This window comes from Elephas maximus, chromosome 11, assembly GCF_024166365.1.
Source record: "Elephas maximus indicus isolate mEleMax1 chromosome 11, mEleMax1 primary haplotype, whole genome shotgun sequence".
Lineage (NCBI taxonomy): Eukaryota > Metazoa > Chordata > Mammalia > Proboscidea > Elephantidae > Elephas > Elephas maximus.
The window spans coordinates 101,824,574-101,842,498 of record NC_064829.1 but is presented as its reverse complement, the minus strand read 5'-3'; the positions used below and the strand labels follow the sequence as shown (position 1 = coordinate 101,842,498).

The window sequence follows — 17,925 nt, the reverse complement described above, 5'->3', positions numbered from 1 at the left end:
TAATGCATCTTGGGCAGGAATAGCACAGAATGGCTGCTTCTCATAGCATCCTTTCGTGTGGTACATGTACCCCATTGGGGGTGATGTTATGGTTAAGATGATGTCTGCCAGGCTTCTCTCCTTTGACAAGTTACTTGCCCTGTGCTATTAATACCTATTTTATGGGAAGGTGCTTTGAAAATATGTAAATATCCTGTTTCTCATCAGACTTCTAATCGATTAATTTTGTGTCTGTGCACTGATGGATTCTATTTTAGTTGAAGTGTTTTAATCTATAACTGTCATCTATTTTTATCTGTACATTGTTCCAGATGTGACCAGCAGGAGCCCCTTTAAGCAGGCTTCTGTGTCCTTTTATCATGTCTCCATCATTCTTTGAGCATTTCCTTACTTTCTGGCCCAGTAAGATGTTCCAGGCTCCTCTCATGCTTTTTTGTTGTTGAGAATACACACAGCAGAACATACACCAATTCAACAATTTCTGCATGTACAATCCAGTGACAGTTAGTTACATTCTTCAAGTTGTACAGCCATTCTCACCTGTTCCTAATTGTTCCTCCTCACTGTCCCCTAAGTTTCCTATTTAATTGAGTTGCCGGTGTCATTTTGATCGTTCTTGCAGATAGTTCTTTAAAAGAGCGTGATGGTTATGGCAGACATTTTTTACTACTTAAGCTAAACTATCATTTGGTTTAAAGAAGACCTCAGGGGGTATTTTTGGTTTAAAGTTTAAAGATTATTTCAGGGCAGTAGTTTCAGGGGTTCGTCCAGCACCCCTGGCTCTAGAAAGCCTGGATTCCATGAGAATTTGGACTTCTTTTACACATTTTCTGCTTTTTGATCAGGATTTTTCTGTAGAATTCTTTGATCAAAACGTTTAGTAATGATAGCTGGGCACTATCCAGTTCTTCTGATCTCAAGACAAAGGGCACAGTTGTTCATGGAAAAATTAGCCACACATTCCACATCCTCCTCCTATTCCTGACTCTTCCTTCTCTGTAGCTCCAGGTGAATAGAGACCAGTTATTGCACCTTGGATGGCTGCTTGCTAGTTTTTAACACTCCAGGCACTGCGCAGTGAACTAGGAGGTAGAACAGAAACACTAAACACGATGTTTGGCCAGTTAACTGGGGTTTCCCGTGAAACCACGACCCTAAACCTCCAAGCCAAGGAGCCAAATCCTATGAGGTGTTTGGTTGTACATAAGCAGCCTCAGGAGCTACTCACTTGTTGTTGTTGTAAATATGTCTATCACACAGCTTTTCCAATTCAGCTTACAGGTATACATCTGTGCCAATTTTGAAATCAGTCTTTTCTCCAAAGAGGATTTTTTTTGTGGGGAATGGCAACCATGATCTGGGTGCTAGGGTACCGTTATTGCTTCCAGTGTGTCATTGCTCGTAGGCCCTGTGAGCAGGCATAGCTAGTTAATATTTGTATGTGCACACACCCCTTTAAGTCTCCATATATATTGAAGCAGAGCCCTGGTGACATAGTGGTTAGGAGCTTGGCTGCTAACCTAAAGGTTGACAGTTCAAATCCACCAGCTGCTCCTTGGAAACCCCATGGAACAGTTCTCTGTCCTGTAGGGTTGCTGTGAGTCGGAACTGACTTCGCAGCACTTAACGACAACAACAACGTGCATATTGAAAATAGTAAGTTCACACCAGTATCTCCCTCCACAGGGTTCATTTCTACTTTTCTCCCTTTCTGTATTTCTAATTCCCTTCTGGACAGTGAGAAGCCTGGCTCCTTGGTATATTGTTGCATGAAGCCCTTGAATGTAATCAGTCTCGCGTTGTGCCCCCTGGAATGCCCTCCTTACCTTGCTCTGCTACCTTTGGCTAGGCCACCCACGTGTATTCTTTTCCACGCCCTTCAGCCCCAGCTTTTGGACTAAATTTTTCAGGAGGGAGAAGGGAAAACAGTTTTTGTCATTTTTTTTTTCCCCAGCCTTTTTTGGTGGGCACAAATAATACCTCCGTATTGTGCAAAATTAGAGCCCTGGTGTCACAGTGGTTAAGAGATCGGCTGCTGACCAAAAGGTTGGCAGTTCGAATCCACCAGCTAGAACCTACTAGTTGTTCCGTGGGAGAAAGATGTAGCAGTCTACTTCTATGAAGATTCCAGCCTTGGAAACCTTCTGGGGGCAGTTGTACTCTGTCATATAGGGTCGCTGTGAGTCGGAATCAACTTGACAGCAATGAGTTTTAGGTTTTTATAGTGTGCAAAATTAGAAAACAAATTATATTTCAAAATTATGACATTTTTAAAGATGATTTCATTTTGCTAAACGGATCTTAGCCATACCTTCTCCTACCACAAGGGCTTTTGCGAATGCCGATTTCACAGCCTGGGGCTGATGTCCCATCTCCCTTGCTTATTGTTTTTCCTCCTGTTATTTATTATTTTATTGTTATCCATCATCATCATCAATTAAACCATTCCACTACTGTTAATCACTTGGGTTTTTGTTGGCTGTTCCAAAGAATGTTATATTGAGTATCCATAGACACTCATTCTTGCTTACTTGGTTAAGTATTTCTGTAGTATAGGTACAGTCAGAGTTGAAGAGCCAGAAAGGAGCTACGTCTTTAGGAGCTTTGCTCTGTCCTCCTTCAGTCCAGGGTGTACATCTTGTTCATCTGCATGTCTCCAGTGCCGGGAGGAGCACACGGGAAGTGCTCAGTAAGTGTTTATCAGATTGGAATGGGCCCCGGCTTCTTTCAGTGAACAGTAAACCTCAAATAACAGGATTTCTCTGAGATGGAGAAGAGCCCCTGCCTTGCGGTTTAAAGTCCACATGTTTTATTTCTAATACCTTTGCCTTTTTTCCCCCTTTTTCCACAGAAGGTGGTCTTCTGCCCTGTGAAGGAAGCTCTGGAGGTCGACTGGCGCAGTGAGAAAGTCAAAGCAGCCCTGAAGCGCACAACTTCGGATTACTTTCTCCTCCAAGGTGAGGGCTTGGGGCAGCTTCCCGGGCAGGGCTGTGGGCTTTGGTCCCTGCAAGTGTGGCAGCTGAGGCTGCAGGTTTTCTTGGTGTTTGCCAAGAGTCGAGTTCCCGTGTAATTGCTTCTGATCCTCACTGGCTAGCCCTCAGAGACCGCTCAAGAAAGGCAGTGAGTGGGGATGAGGCTCATCATGCGAGCTCTGGTTCCTTAATGGCTTTTGCTTTTTTTTAATTATTTGATGAATTGAATCGCCCTCTAAAGTGGAGTCTGAGATAACAGTGTCATAAATCAAGCAACTTCTCTTCATCCCTTTTCCCTCTTCAGAGTTCTTCCTTGGCCTCAAACCAGCCTTACTTTCCTGAAAGGTGGTGTATTTTTTTATTCATTTATTTTTTTCTTTTCACTATTAATGAGCTAGTTTTCAGTCCCTCTTGCTGGTGCTCAGGGGTCTATTAGCTTATGTATTGGTTGGCTTCTTGGTGTTCTTTCTGTGCTTGGCACTTTTTTTTTAATATTACTTCAAAAATAATAATGGTGAACATAAATTCAGTGCTTAGCATAAGCCATTGGGGTGGATATTATTAGTATCCCTTTATATAAACAAGGAAACTGAGGCACAGAGAGATTAAGATTGCTTGTATTCTGAAGATTACAGAGCAACTCTTCAAACCTGGAACCAAAACTAACCCCTGAGGTCACCTTGTAGCTAAATAACAGGTTGGCTCAAAAAATAATATCACCTGTAAGAATTGTGCTCCTTTAAAAAAAATCACCTATATGAGAACAAACGGTCAATAATTACCTTAAAACAAGAATGTAAGGGGGCAGGGAAACTAGATTAATGGAAACAGAACAACCAGAACGGAAATAATGAGAATGTTCATACATTGTGAAGAATGTCACCAGTGTCACTGAAGAACTTGTATAGAAATTGTTGAAAGGGAACCTAAACTGCTCTGTAAAGCTTCACTGAAAACACAGTAAAATGTTATTTAAAAAAAGATTGCACAGCAAGTAAGTATAAAAACAACATTGGTTGGTTAATGATTGTAAAAAATTAATACATGTTTATTGTAAGAAATGGGGAAAAACTCAAAAAGGAAAAAGATCACCTTGATAGTTTTGCTTTTCTGGGGGGTGTGCTTCCCAGTTTTTTTTTTCAGGTTACAGCATGCACAACACAGTATTTACACAGCGTACTGGCGTCTCTCAGCCACATGCCCGGGCCCCTTGTGTCCACTCCAAGGGCTGAGAGACTCAATATGTCTGCACAGCTGTAGTCCTTTCTCAGGGAGACTTTGAGATAGAAAGGTGTAGGTTTTATTTCTAAAATTTGCAAAGCCTTTCCTGGTTGCATTTGAATAGTCTTCAGCCTTCTTTCTCTAGGACTGAATTTAAAGCTGCATTCCTACCTCCACCTATTTGCTTGTGCTGACTCCAGGTCCCTCCTTCCCTTCATCCCCAGGTCTAGACATATGGTAGCTGTGTGTGGTAGTTTAAAACACACCCTCCCTCCTCCAGGCTCCATATATTTTAACTAAAAAACCTCCTTAATAACTAATAAAAAGATCATACTAGGTCAAAGTTTAATTTTACATTGTCTGTATAGCTATGAGTCAGAATCGACTCGACGGCACTGGGTTTTTTGGGTTGATACAGCTTTTACCATACTGATTTATGGTGTTAACAAGACTGGAGGGGTGGAATTGGGATATGTACTATATTATAGCACTTAATATCCGTTTGTAGAGAAATTAATGGATTAAAGAAGAATAAGCCTTATGCAGGTTGACGATGGCGGGACTGGTAGAAAACACCTCCTCCTGATGTCCTCGGAACGAGAGACAAAGAAGTGCTAGCTGGAGTCAGAACAGTGCCCTCTGTAGCCCAGGGTGTGTGAGTGTGAGATGGCAGAGTGGGCCATTTGGGAGGAGCTGGTCGCTCAGTGCCTGGCACATAGAAAACCCTCAGTAAACAGTAGGTGTTAATTCGCAAACATTCTGAGTATAACCTGAGCATCCCTAACTGCTGCTTATAATAGAGGTCAGCTGGTATCTGAGTTTACCATTATCCGGTGATACTCAACCAAAGGGCAGTTGTGCCCACGAGAGGACATTTGGCAATATCCAGAGACATTTTTGATTGTCACAACTGAGGGCCAGTTATTACTGGCATCTACTGGATAGAGGCCAGGGGTTTTGCTAAACATCCTACAGCTCCCCATGACAAAGATGTCAGCCCAAAGTGTCAGTAGAGCCAAGGTTGAGAAACCCTGATCGAACGCCTTTGGTGTTTCCAGGGTGCTTTCTCATGCATTACATCATCACAGCACCCTTATGAGGTAGACAGGGTGGGAATCACCCCCAGTTTGGTTTCTTGAGATAAGGAAACACAGACCCAGAGACTCTTAAGTGTTTTGCCCAAGAAGACACAGATTGTAAATGACAAAGGTGGTAAGATCTGAATAACACAAATCTCTTAATTCTAAATGTTGTATAAGATACAAGGTAATAATTTCTAGTGATATATTTCTCGGTGATATACATATATGGGGGCTCCTGTGGCACAGCGATTAAGAGCTTGGCTAATAACCAAAAGATTGGCAGTTTGAATCCACCAGCTGCTCCTTGAAAACCGTATGGGGCAGTTCTGTTCTGTCCTATAGGGTCGCTCTGAGTCGGAATTGACTAGATGGCAATGGGTTTGGTTTGGAGGTACCAGAGGAGCCCTGGTGACACAGTGGTTAAGAGCTCGGCTGCTAATCAAAAGGTTAGCAGTTGCAAATCCTCCAGCTGCTACTTGGAAATCCTATGGGGCAGTTCTGCTCTGCCCTTTGGGGTTGCTATTAGTCGGAATCGACTCAATCACAATGGGTTTGGTTTTATACATATTTTAGCTGCTTGAATCCTTCCAGCAACCCTATGAGATAGGTAATGTACACCCATTTTATAGATGAAAAGGCGCAGACTGATGAAGACTGAGACGTTGTGACCATTTCCTGCCCTCAAGGATGCTGTCATTGAGCTAGGGCGGCAAAACTAATACTGGGAACAGTGTGGGGGAAAAGGTATCCATCCCAAATGCTGCTGTCCAACACCCTTAGAAGTTAAGAGGGGTCGTTGAGGAAGAAGCAGTAGCTCTAATATTATGGCCTATGTAGCAGGCACTGACACACAGTTGTTCAGAATAGGAGCTTTGAATCAAACAGACCTGACTTCCAGCCCTAGAATTTTTTCAGATGGGTGATCGGGCCACTGACTTAAATTCCCTTAGCCTCAGATTCCCCTTTGAAGATGGGGATGAGGGTGGTAATAGCATTTGCCTCTGGGGAGTTTTATGAGGTTTAGATGAGATTATACATGCCAAACACAATAATGAGCAGGTGCTAGGGCGCTGTGTTGTCCTTTTGGCAAGTGTATCTTGCAACTCTGCAGTAGAAGTTTTGGGAGTGACTCAGTTTATTCTTTTTTTTTTTTTTTTATTAAGCTTCAAGTGAACATTTACCATTCCAATCAGTCTGTCACATGTAGGTTTACATACATCTTACTCCCTTCTCCCACTTGCTCTCGCCCTATTGAGTCAGCCCTTTCAGTCTCTCGTTTCGTGCCAATTTTGCCATCTTCCCTCTCTCTCTATCTTCCCATCCCCCCTCCAGTCAAGAGTTGCCAACACACTCTCCAGTGTCCACCTGATTTAATTAGCTCACTCTTCATCAGCATCTCTCTCCCCGCCACTGACCAGTCCTTTTCATGCCTGATGATTTGTCTTCGGGGATGGTTCCTGTCCTGTGCCGTCAGAAGTTCTGGGGAGCATTGTCTTTGGGATTCCTCTAGTCGCAGTCATACCGTTAGGTATGGTCTTTTCATGAGAATTTGGGGTCTGTATCCCATTGGTCTCCTGCTCCCTCAGGAGTTGTCTGTTGTGCTCCCTGACAGGGCAGCCATCGATTGTGGCCGGGCACCAACTAGTTCTTCTGGTCTCAGGATAATGTAGGTCTCTGATTCATGTGGCCCTTTCTGTCTCTTGGGTTCTTAGTTGTCGTGTGACCTTCAGTTTATTCTTAATTCTGTGCTAGAATAGATATTATCAAAGCATAATTTTCTACCTGTGACACCGCTGGACAATACATCCCATATATTTAGTTCTCTCTCTTTTAAATGATACTAGTTACTTGTCTTTTCAGTATCAAGGTTCAGAGTTTTGGATTTGGTGATTACAACTAGGTCATTGTTTTTAATAGTCACAGAATTTTAAAAGGAGGCAACCCCATCTGTCATCTAGACCAAGGATGGCAATCATGTATTCCCCTTCTTCCCTGGATCCCTCACCTATGGCAGGCATGGCTAAAGGAGCCCTCGTTGTTGGCAGACATATCTAAACGATCACACCATTTCTCTTGGTAGCCTCAGAATCCTTTAAATGGTGTTGCCCGTAATCACTTTCCAACTGGGTTGCTTAAAGGAGCCTTGGTGGCATAGTGATTAAGCTCTTGGCTGCTAACTGAAAGGTCGGTGGTTCTAACCCATCAGCCGCTCTGTGAGAGAAAGATGTGGCAGCCTACTTCCGTAAAGATTACAACCTTGGAAACCCTATGGGGCAGTTCTAATCTGTCCAACAGGATTGCTATGAGCCAGAATAGACTCGATGGCCGTGGGTTTGCGTTTTTTTTTTTTGGCAGTTGGGTGGCTTAAACCAGCAGATTTGTTCCCCCTCAGTTCTGGAGGCTAGAAGTTGAAAATCAAGGTGCTGGCAGGGCCATGCCCCCTCTGAAGGCTATAGAGGGGAATCCTTCTTGTCTCCTCTAGCTTCTGGTAGTTGCTGGCAATCCTTGACATTTTCTTGGTTTGTGACAGCATGACTCTGATCTCTGCCTCCATCTTCACCTGGCTGTCCTCCCCCTGTGTGTGTCTTCTTATAAGGACACCACGATGGGATTTAAGGCCCATCCCAATCTAGCATGATCCCATTTTAACTCCATGACAGCCACAAACGCGATCACATTCACAGATACCTTAGGACTTTATTATATCTTTTGGGGGGGATACAGTTTCATCCACAATATTTGGCATGCAAAAGGAACCCTCTTGCCAACTCTCATTAGGCTGACTCTTTTTATGATGTAAAAAAGACCTAGAATGGTAGTGATGTGCCATGATCATGCAAAAAGTTATAGTCCTGGGTCTAAAACCCATTTCCTGACTCTTCCAGGTTCCAGTTATTTTATACCACTCATAGTGCTCTCCCTGATTTTTTGGAATATCTCATATCCAATCTTTCCTGGATCTTTGGCTTTGCAGCAGGTGCCAAGTGCTGATACCTTTTCTTGTATGTTACCATATATGTATTCCTTTGCCCTCTTGGTATTTTTCTGAGTTTTGTTATGTCTTTCCAGAGATGCTGCAACAGGAACTACAAGGAATGTTCCAAAGGCAATGCATGTGAGGGTCTGCTTGGCTTTCTGGGAGCATACTTGGTTAACTGTTGGAACTATAGGTTCAGGAAGTGGAGGGGAATGGCTCTCGTGATCTCTCTCTGGGGCCACTGCTAACCACTTAGAACCTTCAGCTGGTGAAGATTGGGCTACTCTCTTTGACATGGATTGAATTGTGTCCCCAAAAATATATTATTTAACTTGGTTAGGCCATGATTCCCAGTGTTATGTGATTGTCCACCATTTTGTCATTTGATGAGATTTTCCTATGTGTTGTAAATCCTGTTACTATGACGATAATAAGATGGATTAGCGGCAGTTATATTGATGAGATCTCCAAGATTAGATAGTGTTTTAAGCCAAGATACAAAAGAGAGAAGCAAGTGGAAAGAAAAAGGGTCCTCATACCACCAAGAAAGTAGTGCTGGGAGCAGAGTGCATCCTTTGGACCTGAGGTTGCTGCGCTGAGATGCTCCTAGACCAAAGGAAGACTCATGCATCACAAAGACCTTCCCAGAGCTGAGAGAGAGAGAGAAAGCCTTACCCTGGAGTCGGTGCCCTGAATTCTGACATCTAGCCTACTGGACTGTGAGAAAATAAACTTTTCTTTGTTAAAACCATCCACTTGTGGTATTTCTGTACAGTAGCACTAGATGACCAAGACACTGTTTGTAGATTACCTTGTTCTTAGAGTCAGAGAAACGCTTCTTTCAATTTTCTGACTGGCTATTTGCATAACTAACATTTTCCTGTAATTTGAACTCACTGGATTTATCCAAGAGAGCACAGCAACTTGCACATGAGAAGAGTTTTTGCCCCATATGCCTTCCGCCAAATATGCTTGCCGTCAACTGTCTTTATTGCCTTTGGAACCGTGGGCAAATGAGTCAGTTTGCCTCGCTAAGATTTTGTTGCCTCTCCTGTAAAATGATAGGGCTAAGTTAGCTGGTCTCTAAAGTCTCTTCTTCTTCAAAATAATTCAGTGAATCTAATAAAGTATAAGTTATTCCTTGTACCTAGCACTTTCTGTATTGCTTTTTTATTTTTATACTTTTAACAGCTTTATTTGAAGTATAATTTATACCAGAAAGTTTACCCACTTTGTTTTTTGTTTTTTTTTTTTAAATCAGTGACTTCATTCAGTCAAACAGTGTCATCTGGTTAGATCTGAGGTTTGATTGTAGTTAGAATCATTTTTTTGCCCACTGCCCAGCCTGTGCGTGATCACCAGCTGGAGCGTTACAAGTGCAACCCTGACAGAGTGGTGAGCGGCCTCCGAAAAGGAAAAAGCACAGGCTTTGGAGGCCGGCCAGCCTGGGCTCATACCACAGCCTCGCCTCATCTTAGTTGGGATGACCTTTAGTGTGTGAACGGCAGATCCTGCTCCTGACCTGTCCTCATACCTCCTTCCCTCAGCTCTCAGGAACGTAAATGAAAGAGTGGATGTGAAAGGTGTCAGCGCTAGGTGCATAGTTTTTATACCATTGTAGTTTCGCCTTGGCTCTCTCTAAACATCTTACAATCAAAGGATTGTAAGGACCAAAAGGATTTTTTTTAATCAAGGTAAACCAAAAAAAAGCAAACCCATTGCCATCAAGTCAATTCGACTCATAGTGACCCTATGGGACAGAGCAGAACTGCCTCATAGGGTTTCCAAGGCTGTACATCTTTACAGAAGCAGACTGTCACATCTTTCTCCTGTGGAGTGGCTTGGGGGGTTCATACCGCCGACCTTTCAGTTAACAGTCGAGCACTTAACCACTGTGCCACCAGAGCTCCTTATTAAACAGTGCACAGAGGTGTAAAGAGTAAGGTTTTTACGTTAAACTCTCCTCAACCTTCCTTTCCCAATTTTCTGGGAAACTTCTGTAAATAATTTCTTGAATATCTTCTTAGAAAAATGATTAACAATTATTATTTGTGTGTGTTTGTGTAACCCAACTTTTTTTTGTAATTTAATGGCCGTGAATGATATGGAAAGCTCTTGGAGCATTCATCTTGGTGGCGGCATGATGTATTTTTTTTAACGCACCATGATATATGACCACTTCAAGCTTGAAAGACATATAAGTTGTTTCCAGTTTTTTCCCAGTCTTTGGAATTTATTACAAAGAACCTTTCTAGGAGTGTGACTAAGGCACCCGGTGATGCCTTTGGAATTCCTGGTGAGTACTCTGAGAACTAAAGTGCTCCTGACCCCAGCCATGGTGTTTTCAGTCACATCATGTACATTCGAAAGCTGGACAGTGAAATAAGGAAGACTAAAGAAGAATTGATGCCTTTGAATTAACAGTGTTGACAAAGAGTATCAAATATACCATGGACTGCTAAAAGAACAAACAAATCTGTGTAAGAAGAAGTACAACCAGAATGCTCCTCAGAAGCAAGGGTAGCGAGACTATGTCTCAATATTTTGGGCATGTTATCAGGAGGGACCAGTCCCTGAGAAGGATATCATGCTTGGTAAAGTAGGCAGTCGCCAAAAAAGACCCTCAATGAGATGGATTGACAAAGTGGCTGCAACAATGGGCTCAAGCGTAACAAGGATCTTGGGAATGGCACAGGACTGGGCAGTGTTTCATTCTGTTGTACCTGGGGTCTCTATGAGTTGGAACCAACTGGATGGCACCTAAGAATAGCAGCAACAGGGCGCTTGGCTGTGATGCTTACCTGTGGCCCCAGAACAACTCACAAAGAAACCGACTAGGTTTCACTGTTGCCTAATGGATCACGTAGTAGGTCCTCAATGAATAAATATTTTTGGTATGGATTACTGGGTATTACTTGCTTGGTCATTGGCTCCAGTGGTGTCCCTGCAGGGTCTTCTTGCCTGCATCCTGGGCACCCAGCAGACTTTTGATTCCAGTGTCTCCCTGCCCTGGTCTGCCATTCACATAGAAACGATTCTGACTGCCCCATTCACAATTGGAGCCTCCAGGGAAGCAGCTGCCCTGCCGTCAGCGTGCGTGTGTTTGCCTTGTTGGGGTGTTGAGTGTTTTTCCAGTTCACTTAATATGAGAGTGGCCAGACTGAAGCTTCCTGCTGCATTTTTCCACTATCTTGAGAGTTGGCCTCGCCATCTGTAAGCAAAAAGTCTCATCTTTATATTATTCTCCCATGGCATGTTGCAAAACATGAAGCGTGAGCTGGTTTCCTGTGGCAAAAAGTTGACTTTGATTTGTTCCTTTTGAGGTTACTATGAGTTTATCATAACAAGAGTGCTAAAAATATCAGGTCTAGCATGGAAACAGCATTCATTTACCAGCGTGAACAATAACACGCAGGTTTAGCCCAGAGCAGGAAGAAATGGACTTCATCTCAAGATGAGAATTGCTTATCAGAGGATCCTTGGCAATCTTAACTTTCTCAGCCCCTGTTCTGATGAGCTGTGGAAAAGTACTCAGGCCATTCTTGAGCCACAGATTAAAGCAGAGAATAATCTTAGCGCAGACATTTTGGGGCACCTGCCATGTGCCAGATCCCATGCCTGGGAACCGTCAGATGAGTAAGAACAAGTCTCCTTGCCAATGGAAAAGTCAGACACAAGTAACTACTTCATCGTGAGCAGAGCTGTAACAGAGGGTTATGGAAAACGCTGTGGTGTGGTGGTGTTCTTTCTATTTTTAAATGTATTTGAATTATTTCATAATAATCAGAAGCAAACTGTTACGGGAGCCGAGAGGACTGAAGGCCTGGCTGCCTTTGGGGATTTGTGAAGCCTTTGAGTTGGATTTCAGAGTAGACAGGGCTTTGCCGGGGAGAAGCAAGGCAAGGGTGATTCAGGCAAAGAAGCAGCAGACCAGAGGCCAGGGGTGCAGAAACCATGCCCCAGGGGGCCAGAGCACAGGAACCAGCCAGAGATGGATCTCCAGGGCCTTGCTCTTTGGGGCAAAGGGTTTGGCTTTTATTCTGGTCAGCTAGTAGTTCCCCAACTGATAGAATCTCAGAACCCACCAGGGAACATTTGGAAAATACTGATCCCTGGTCCTAGTTCAAGCCCTAGTGGAGCAGTGGTTAAGAGCTTGGTTGCTAATGAAAAGGTCAGCGGTTTGAATTCACCAGCTGCTCCTTGGAAACCCTATGGTGCACTTCTGTATCCCATAAGGCTGCAGTGAGTAGGAATCGACTCAGTGGCAATGGGTATAGGGTTTCTCAGGGTTCGGATCCTAGCTCAGATTTACCAAATCAGAAGAACTAGGGGTAGAGGGCTAGTGTCTGAAGAATCAGCCAGTGTGGGGGAAACCATTGCCATAGGAGAAGGAGAATCTATATCCTGGATCAAAGCATGGATTTACTCGTGAGTGGTTTATCTTTATTTTATCATTGTTGTTGAGAATATAGACAGTAAAACATAAACCAGTTCAACCATTTCTACATGTACATTTCAGGCATATTGATTACATTCTTCGACTTGTGCAACCATTCTCTCCCTCCTTTTTTCTGAGCTGCTGTTCTGCCATTCACAAAAATTCATTGTCCCCTAAAGTTCCTCTCTAATCTTTCAAGTTGCTGTTGTCACTTTTATTCCATATATAGCTAGCTCTTAAAAGAGCGTAATGCTCAAGGCAGATATTTTTTACTAGTTTAGCGAAACAACTTGGTTTTGAGAAGACTTCAGGGGATATTTTTGGTTTAAGCTATCTCAGGACAACAGCTTCAGGGGTTCATCCATCCCCTGTGTCTCCAGAAAACCTGGGTTCCATGTGAATTTGGAACTCTGTCCTGAATTGCCCCCTCCCTTTGATGACCGTTCTTCTGTAGAATCTTTCATCAGAATGTTCAGTACATAAATGTTTTTATTTTAAATGAATAACATAACTATTCTGAGGCAGGAAAAAAAGGAAGTAACTGAAGTAGGTCTTGAGCATAGTATTTTGACTATATACCCTCAAACTAAAGAGAAAAAGAACCATAAGCAAATATTGAATTCTAGTTAGTAGGTTTGTTTTTCAGAGTGGTATGAGTTAGTAATTCTGAAACTGTTGTTGTTGTTAGGTGCTGTCGAGTCGATTCCGACTTATAGTGAAACCCTGTGTACAACAGAGCGAAACGCTGCCCGGAACTGCACCATCCTCACAGCCGTTGGCTGTGTTTGAGCCCATTGTTGCAGCCACTGCGTCAGTCCCCATTGTTGAGGGTCTTCCTCTTTTTTGCTGACCCTCTGCTTTACCAAGCGTGATATCCTTCATTAGGGGCTGGTCCTTCCTGATAACATGTCCAAAGTATGAGATAAAATCTCTTCATCCTTGCTTCTAATGAGCATTCTGGCTGTACTTCTTCCAAGGCAGATTTATTTGTTTTTCTGGCAGTCCATGGTATATTCGGTATTCTTCCTTTGGTCTTCCTTACTCATTGTCCAGCTTTCACATGCATATGAGGCAACTGAAAACACCATGACTTGGGTCAGGACCTTAAAATGACACCTTTGCTTTTCAACACCTTAAAGAGATCTTTTGCAGCAGATTTACCCAATGCAATGTGTCTTTGATTTCTTGACTGCTGCTTCCAGTGATGTTGATTGTGGGTCCAAGTAAAACGAAATCCTTGACAATTTCAGTCTTCGTTTATTACGATGTTGCTTATTGCTCCAGCTGTGAGGATTTTTGTTTTCTTTATGTTGAGGTGTGATCCATACCGAAGGCTGTAGTCTTTGATCTTCATCAGAAAGTGCTTCAAGTCCTCTTCACTTTCAGCAGGCAAGGTTGTGTTATCTGCATATCGCAGGTTGTTAATGAATCTCCCACCAATCCTGATGCCCTGTTCTTCATATAGTCCAGCTTCTCAGATTATTTGCTCAGCATAGAGATTGAATAAGTATGGTGGAAGGATACAACCCTGATGCACACCTTTCCTGACTTTAAACCCTGCGATATCCCCTGGTCCTGTTTGAACGACTGCCTCTTGGTCTAAGTATAGGTTCCTCATGAGCACAATTAAGTGTTCTGGAATTCCCATTCTTCGCAGTGTTACCCGTAATTTGTTATGATCCACACAGTTAAATGCCTTTGCATAGTCGATAAAACACGAGTAAACATCTTCCCGGTATTCTCTGCTTTCAGTCAAGATCTACCTGACATCAGCAGTGGTATCTCTCGTTCCATGTCCACTTCTGAATCTGACTTGAATTTCTGGCAGTTTCCTGTTGGTGTACTGCTGTAACCCTTTTTTGAATTATCTTCAGAAAGGTTTTAGTTGTGTGTGATATTAGTGATATTGTTCAATAATTTCTGCATTTTTCTTTTAATTTACTGTTTATCGTAGGATTGAATAGGTAAAATATATTGTGGATAATGAAAGCCAAGTTTTCTTATTATCATAAAGAAGAGTTCCTATGAATTTGGAAAGAAGCTGTGGTGGTGCAGTGGTTTAGCACTCCCTGCTAACCAAAAGGTTGTCGGTTTGAACCCACCAGCAGCTCCATGGGAGAAAAGACTTTGTGATCTGCTCCTGTAAAAATTTACAGTGCAGGAAACCATATGGGGTAGTTCTACTCCGTCCTGTAGGGCTGCTGTAATTCGGAATCAGCTCCATGGGCACAGAACACCATAAGTGTAGAAGGTGGGAAATGCTAGAAGGAACCCTGTGGCATTGGATTGGAATTGATGTTATCAGCATGACCTTGTGTCTTTTTGTATATAGATACAGAAATAGATGTGTGTGTGTTCAAAATTGTATGTATGTATTTCCCAGCTCTGTTTGTTCAAGGGGCCTAAAACAAAGATACCCCAGTCGCTGTGAACATACCTGATGCTCAGATCTTGATTGCTAATACCTTCTTCCACTCAGAGGAACTAGGGCTTCTTGGAAACATGGCTGATTCCAGGGCTGGAGTAGGAAAATTACAGGTGTGCTTGGAACATCTTGCTATACCAGAAAGTAAGGAAGTGTTCCAAGAATGATGGGGCTTGTCAAGAGACGAGAGGAGCCAGCTTGAAGGCTCCCACTGGTCAAACGTGGGACAATTGGAGGGTCAAAATAAATAATGATAGTAATAGATTACAGCCTGTGGAGTAAAAGCCTGTAAGTCCATACTGGTAAGTAAGTGAATGAGTTCATAAATGGGGGAGAGAGGAAGTTCCTTTTCGTGGTAGAGTACAAAAGTAACAACCAATAAATGTGGATGAAATGATGGAGATTTTTTTTTTTAATCGCTCCTTGGCTGTTGTTGTTGTTAGGTGCTGTTGAGTTGCTTCCGACTCATAGCGACCTTATGCACAACAGAACAAAACGCTGCCCGGCCCTGCGCCATCCTTACAATCATTGTTAAGCTTAAGCTCATTATTGCAGCCACTGTGTCAGTCCACCTTGTTGAGGGTCTTCCTCTTTTCCGCTGACCCTGTACTCTGCCAAGCATGATGTCCTTCTCCAGGGACTGATCCCTCCTGACAACATGTCCAAAGTATGCAAGACGCAGTCTCGCCGTCCTTGCTTCTAAGGAGCATTCTGATTGTACTTCTTCCAAGACAGGTTTGTTCTTTCTTTTGGTAGTCCATGGTATATTCAATATTCATCGCCAATAGCACAATTCAAAGGCGTCAGTTCTTCGGTCTTCTTTATTCATTGTCCAGCTTTCACGTGCATATGATACAGCTGAAAATACCATGGCTTGGGTAGGCTCACCTTAGTCTTCAAGGTGACATCTTCTCTTTTCAACACTTTAAAGAGGTCCTTTGCAGCAGATTTCCCCAATGCAATGTGTCATTTGATTTCTTGACTGCTGCTTCCATGGCTGTTGATTGTGGATCCGAGTAAAATGAAATCTTTGACAACTTCAGTCTTTTCTCTGCTTATCATGATGTTGCTCATTGGTCCGGTTGTGAGGATTTTTTTTCTTTATTTTGAGGTATAATTCATACTGAAGGCTGTGGTCTTTGATCTTGATCAGTAAGTGCTTCAAGTCCTTTTCACTTTCAGCAAACAAGGTTGTGTCATCTTTATAACGCAGGTTGTTAATGAGTCTTCCTCCAACACTGATGCCCCATTCTTCACGTCGTCCAGCTTCTCAGACTATTTGCTCAGTGTACAGACTGAATAGATACGGTGAAAGGATATAACCCTGACACACACCTTTCTTGACTTTAAACCAATCAGTATCCCCTTGTTCTGTCCAAACACCTGCCTCTTGATCTATGTAAAGGTTCCTCATGAACACAAGTGTTCTGGAATTCCCATTCTTTGCAATGTTATCCATAGTTTGTTATGATCCACACAGTCAAATGCCTTTGCATAGTCAATAAAACACAGGTAAACATCCTTCTGGTATTCTCTGCTTTCAGCCGGGATCCATCTGACATCAGGAATGATATCCCTGGTTCTGTGTCCTCTTCTGAAACCAGCCTGAATTTCTGGCAGTTCCCTGTCGATATACTGCTGCAGCCGTTTTTGAACGATCTTCAGGAAAATTTTGCTTCTGTTTGATATTAATGATACTGTTCTATAATTTCTGCATTTGGTTGGATCACCTAAATTTCTTGGGAATAGGCATAAATATGGATCTCTTCCAGTGAGTTGGCCAGGAAGCTGTCTTCCATGTTTCTTGGCATAGACGAGTAAGCACCTCCAGTGCTGCATTCGTTTGTTGAAACACCTCAATTGATATTCCATCAATTCTTGGAGCCTTGTGTTTTGCCAGTGCCTTCAGTGCAGCTTGGACTGCTTCCTTCAGTACTGTAGATTCCTCATCATATGCTGCCTCTTGAAACAGTTGAACATCAACCAGTTATTTTCGGTATAATGACTGTATTCCTTCCATCTTCTTTTGATGCTTCCTGCGTTGTTTAATATTTTCCCCATAGAATCCTTCACTGTTGCAACTGGAGGCTTGAATTTTTTTCTTCAGTTCCTTCAGCTTGAGAAATGCCAAGTGTGTTCTTCCCTTTTGGTTTTCTATCTCCAGCTCTTTGCACATGTCATTATAATACTTTACTTTGTCTTCTCAAGCCGCCCTTTGTTTGGCTATCACCATGTTACTAAAAATTGTTTCAGGCAAGAATCATCAATGTATGCTAAAACTGTTGGGGGAAGTTCGCTGAGAACCAGAATAGTTATGTAGTCTCAAAGTCGCTCTCCACAAGATGCTTTTTAATTAGTTATAAAGAGAAACATTGGAGAACCTCAGCAGGTAGTACCTCAATCAGCAGAGCAAAGTTAGCATCTTAGGAACGAGACATATAGACATCGTGCCTTCCAGAGGTAGGTATACAATATCACTTCCTGCCCAGAGTGCAAAACCTGAGTCTAACGGTGGAAAATGACAGACAAACGCAAACTGAGGACCATTCCATATGATAAATGGTCTGTAGTGGCCACAAAGGGAACCCTGGTGATGCAAGGTTTAAACACTTGGCTGCTAACTTGAAAGGTTGACAGTTTAGACTCACCCAGTGTCTCCAAGAGAAAAGACCCAGGGATCCACTTCTGTAAAGATGGCAGCAAAGAAAACCCTGTGAGACAGTTCTACTCTGTCACATGGGGTTGCTATGAGTCAGAATCGACTCGGCATAAGCCAATAACAACAACAGTCTTCGCAAATGTCGTGAAGG

General features: G+C 42.8%; 1 protein-coding gene across 1 annotated transcript in view; it reads left to right on the top strand.

Moving 5' to 3' along the window:
* SAE1 (SUMO1 activating enzyme subunit 1) overlaps positions 1-17,925 on the top strand; it is an 86,297-nt gene that overhangs the window by 37,131 nt on the left and 31,241 nt on the right. The window contains exon 6 of the mRNA XM_049900352.1: positions 2,852-2,957. Within this exon, the coding sequence (XP_049756309.1) occupies positions 2,852-2,957 (106 nt within the window). The remainder of the gene's footprint in view (positions 1-2,851; positions 2,958-17,925) is intronic.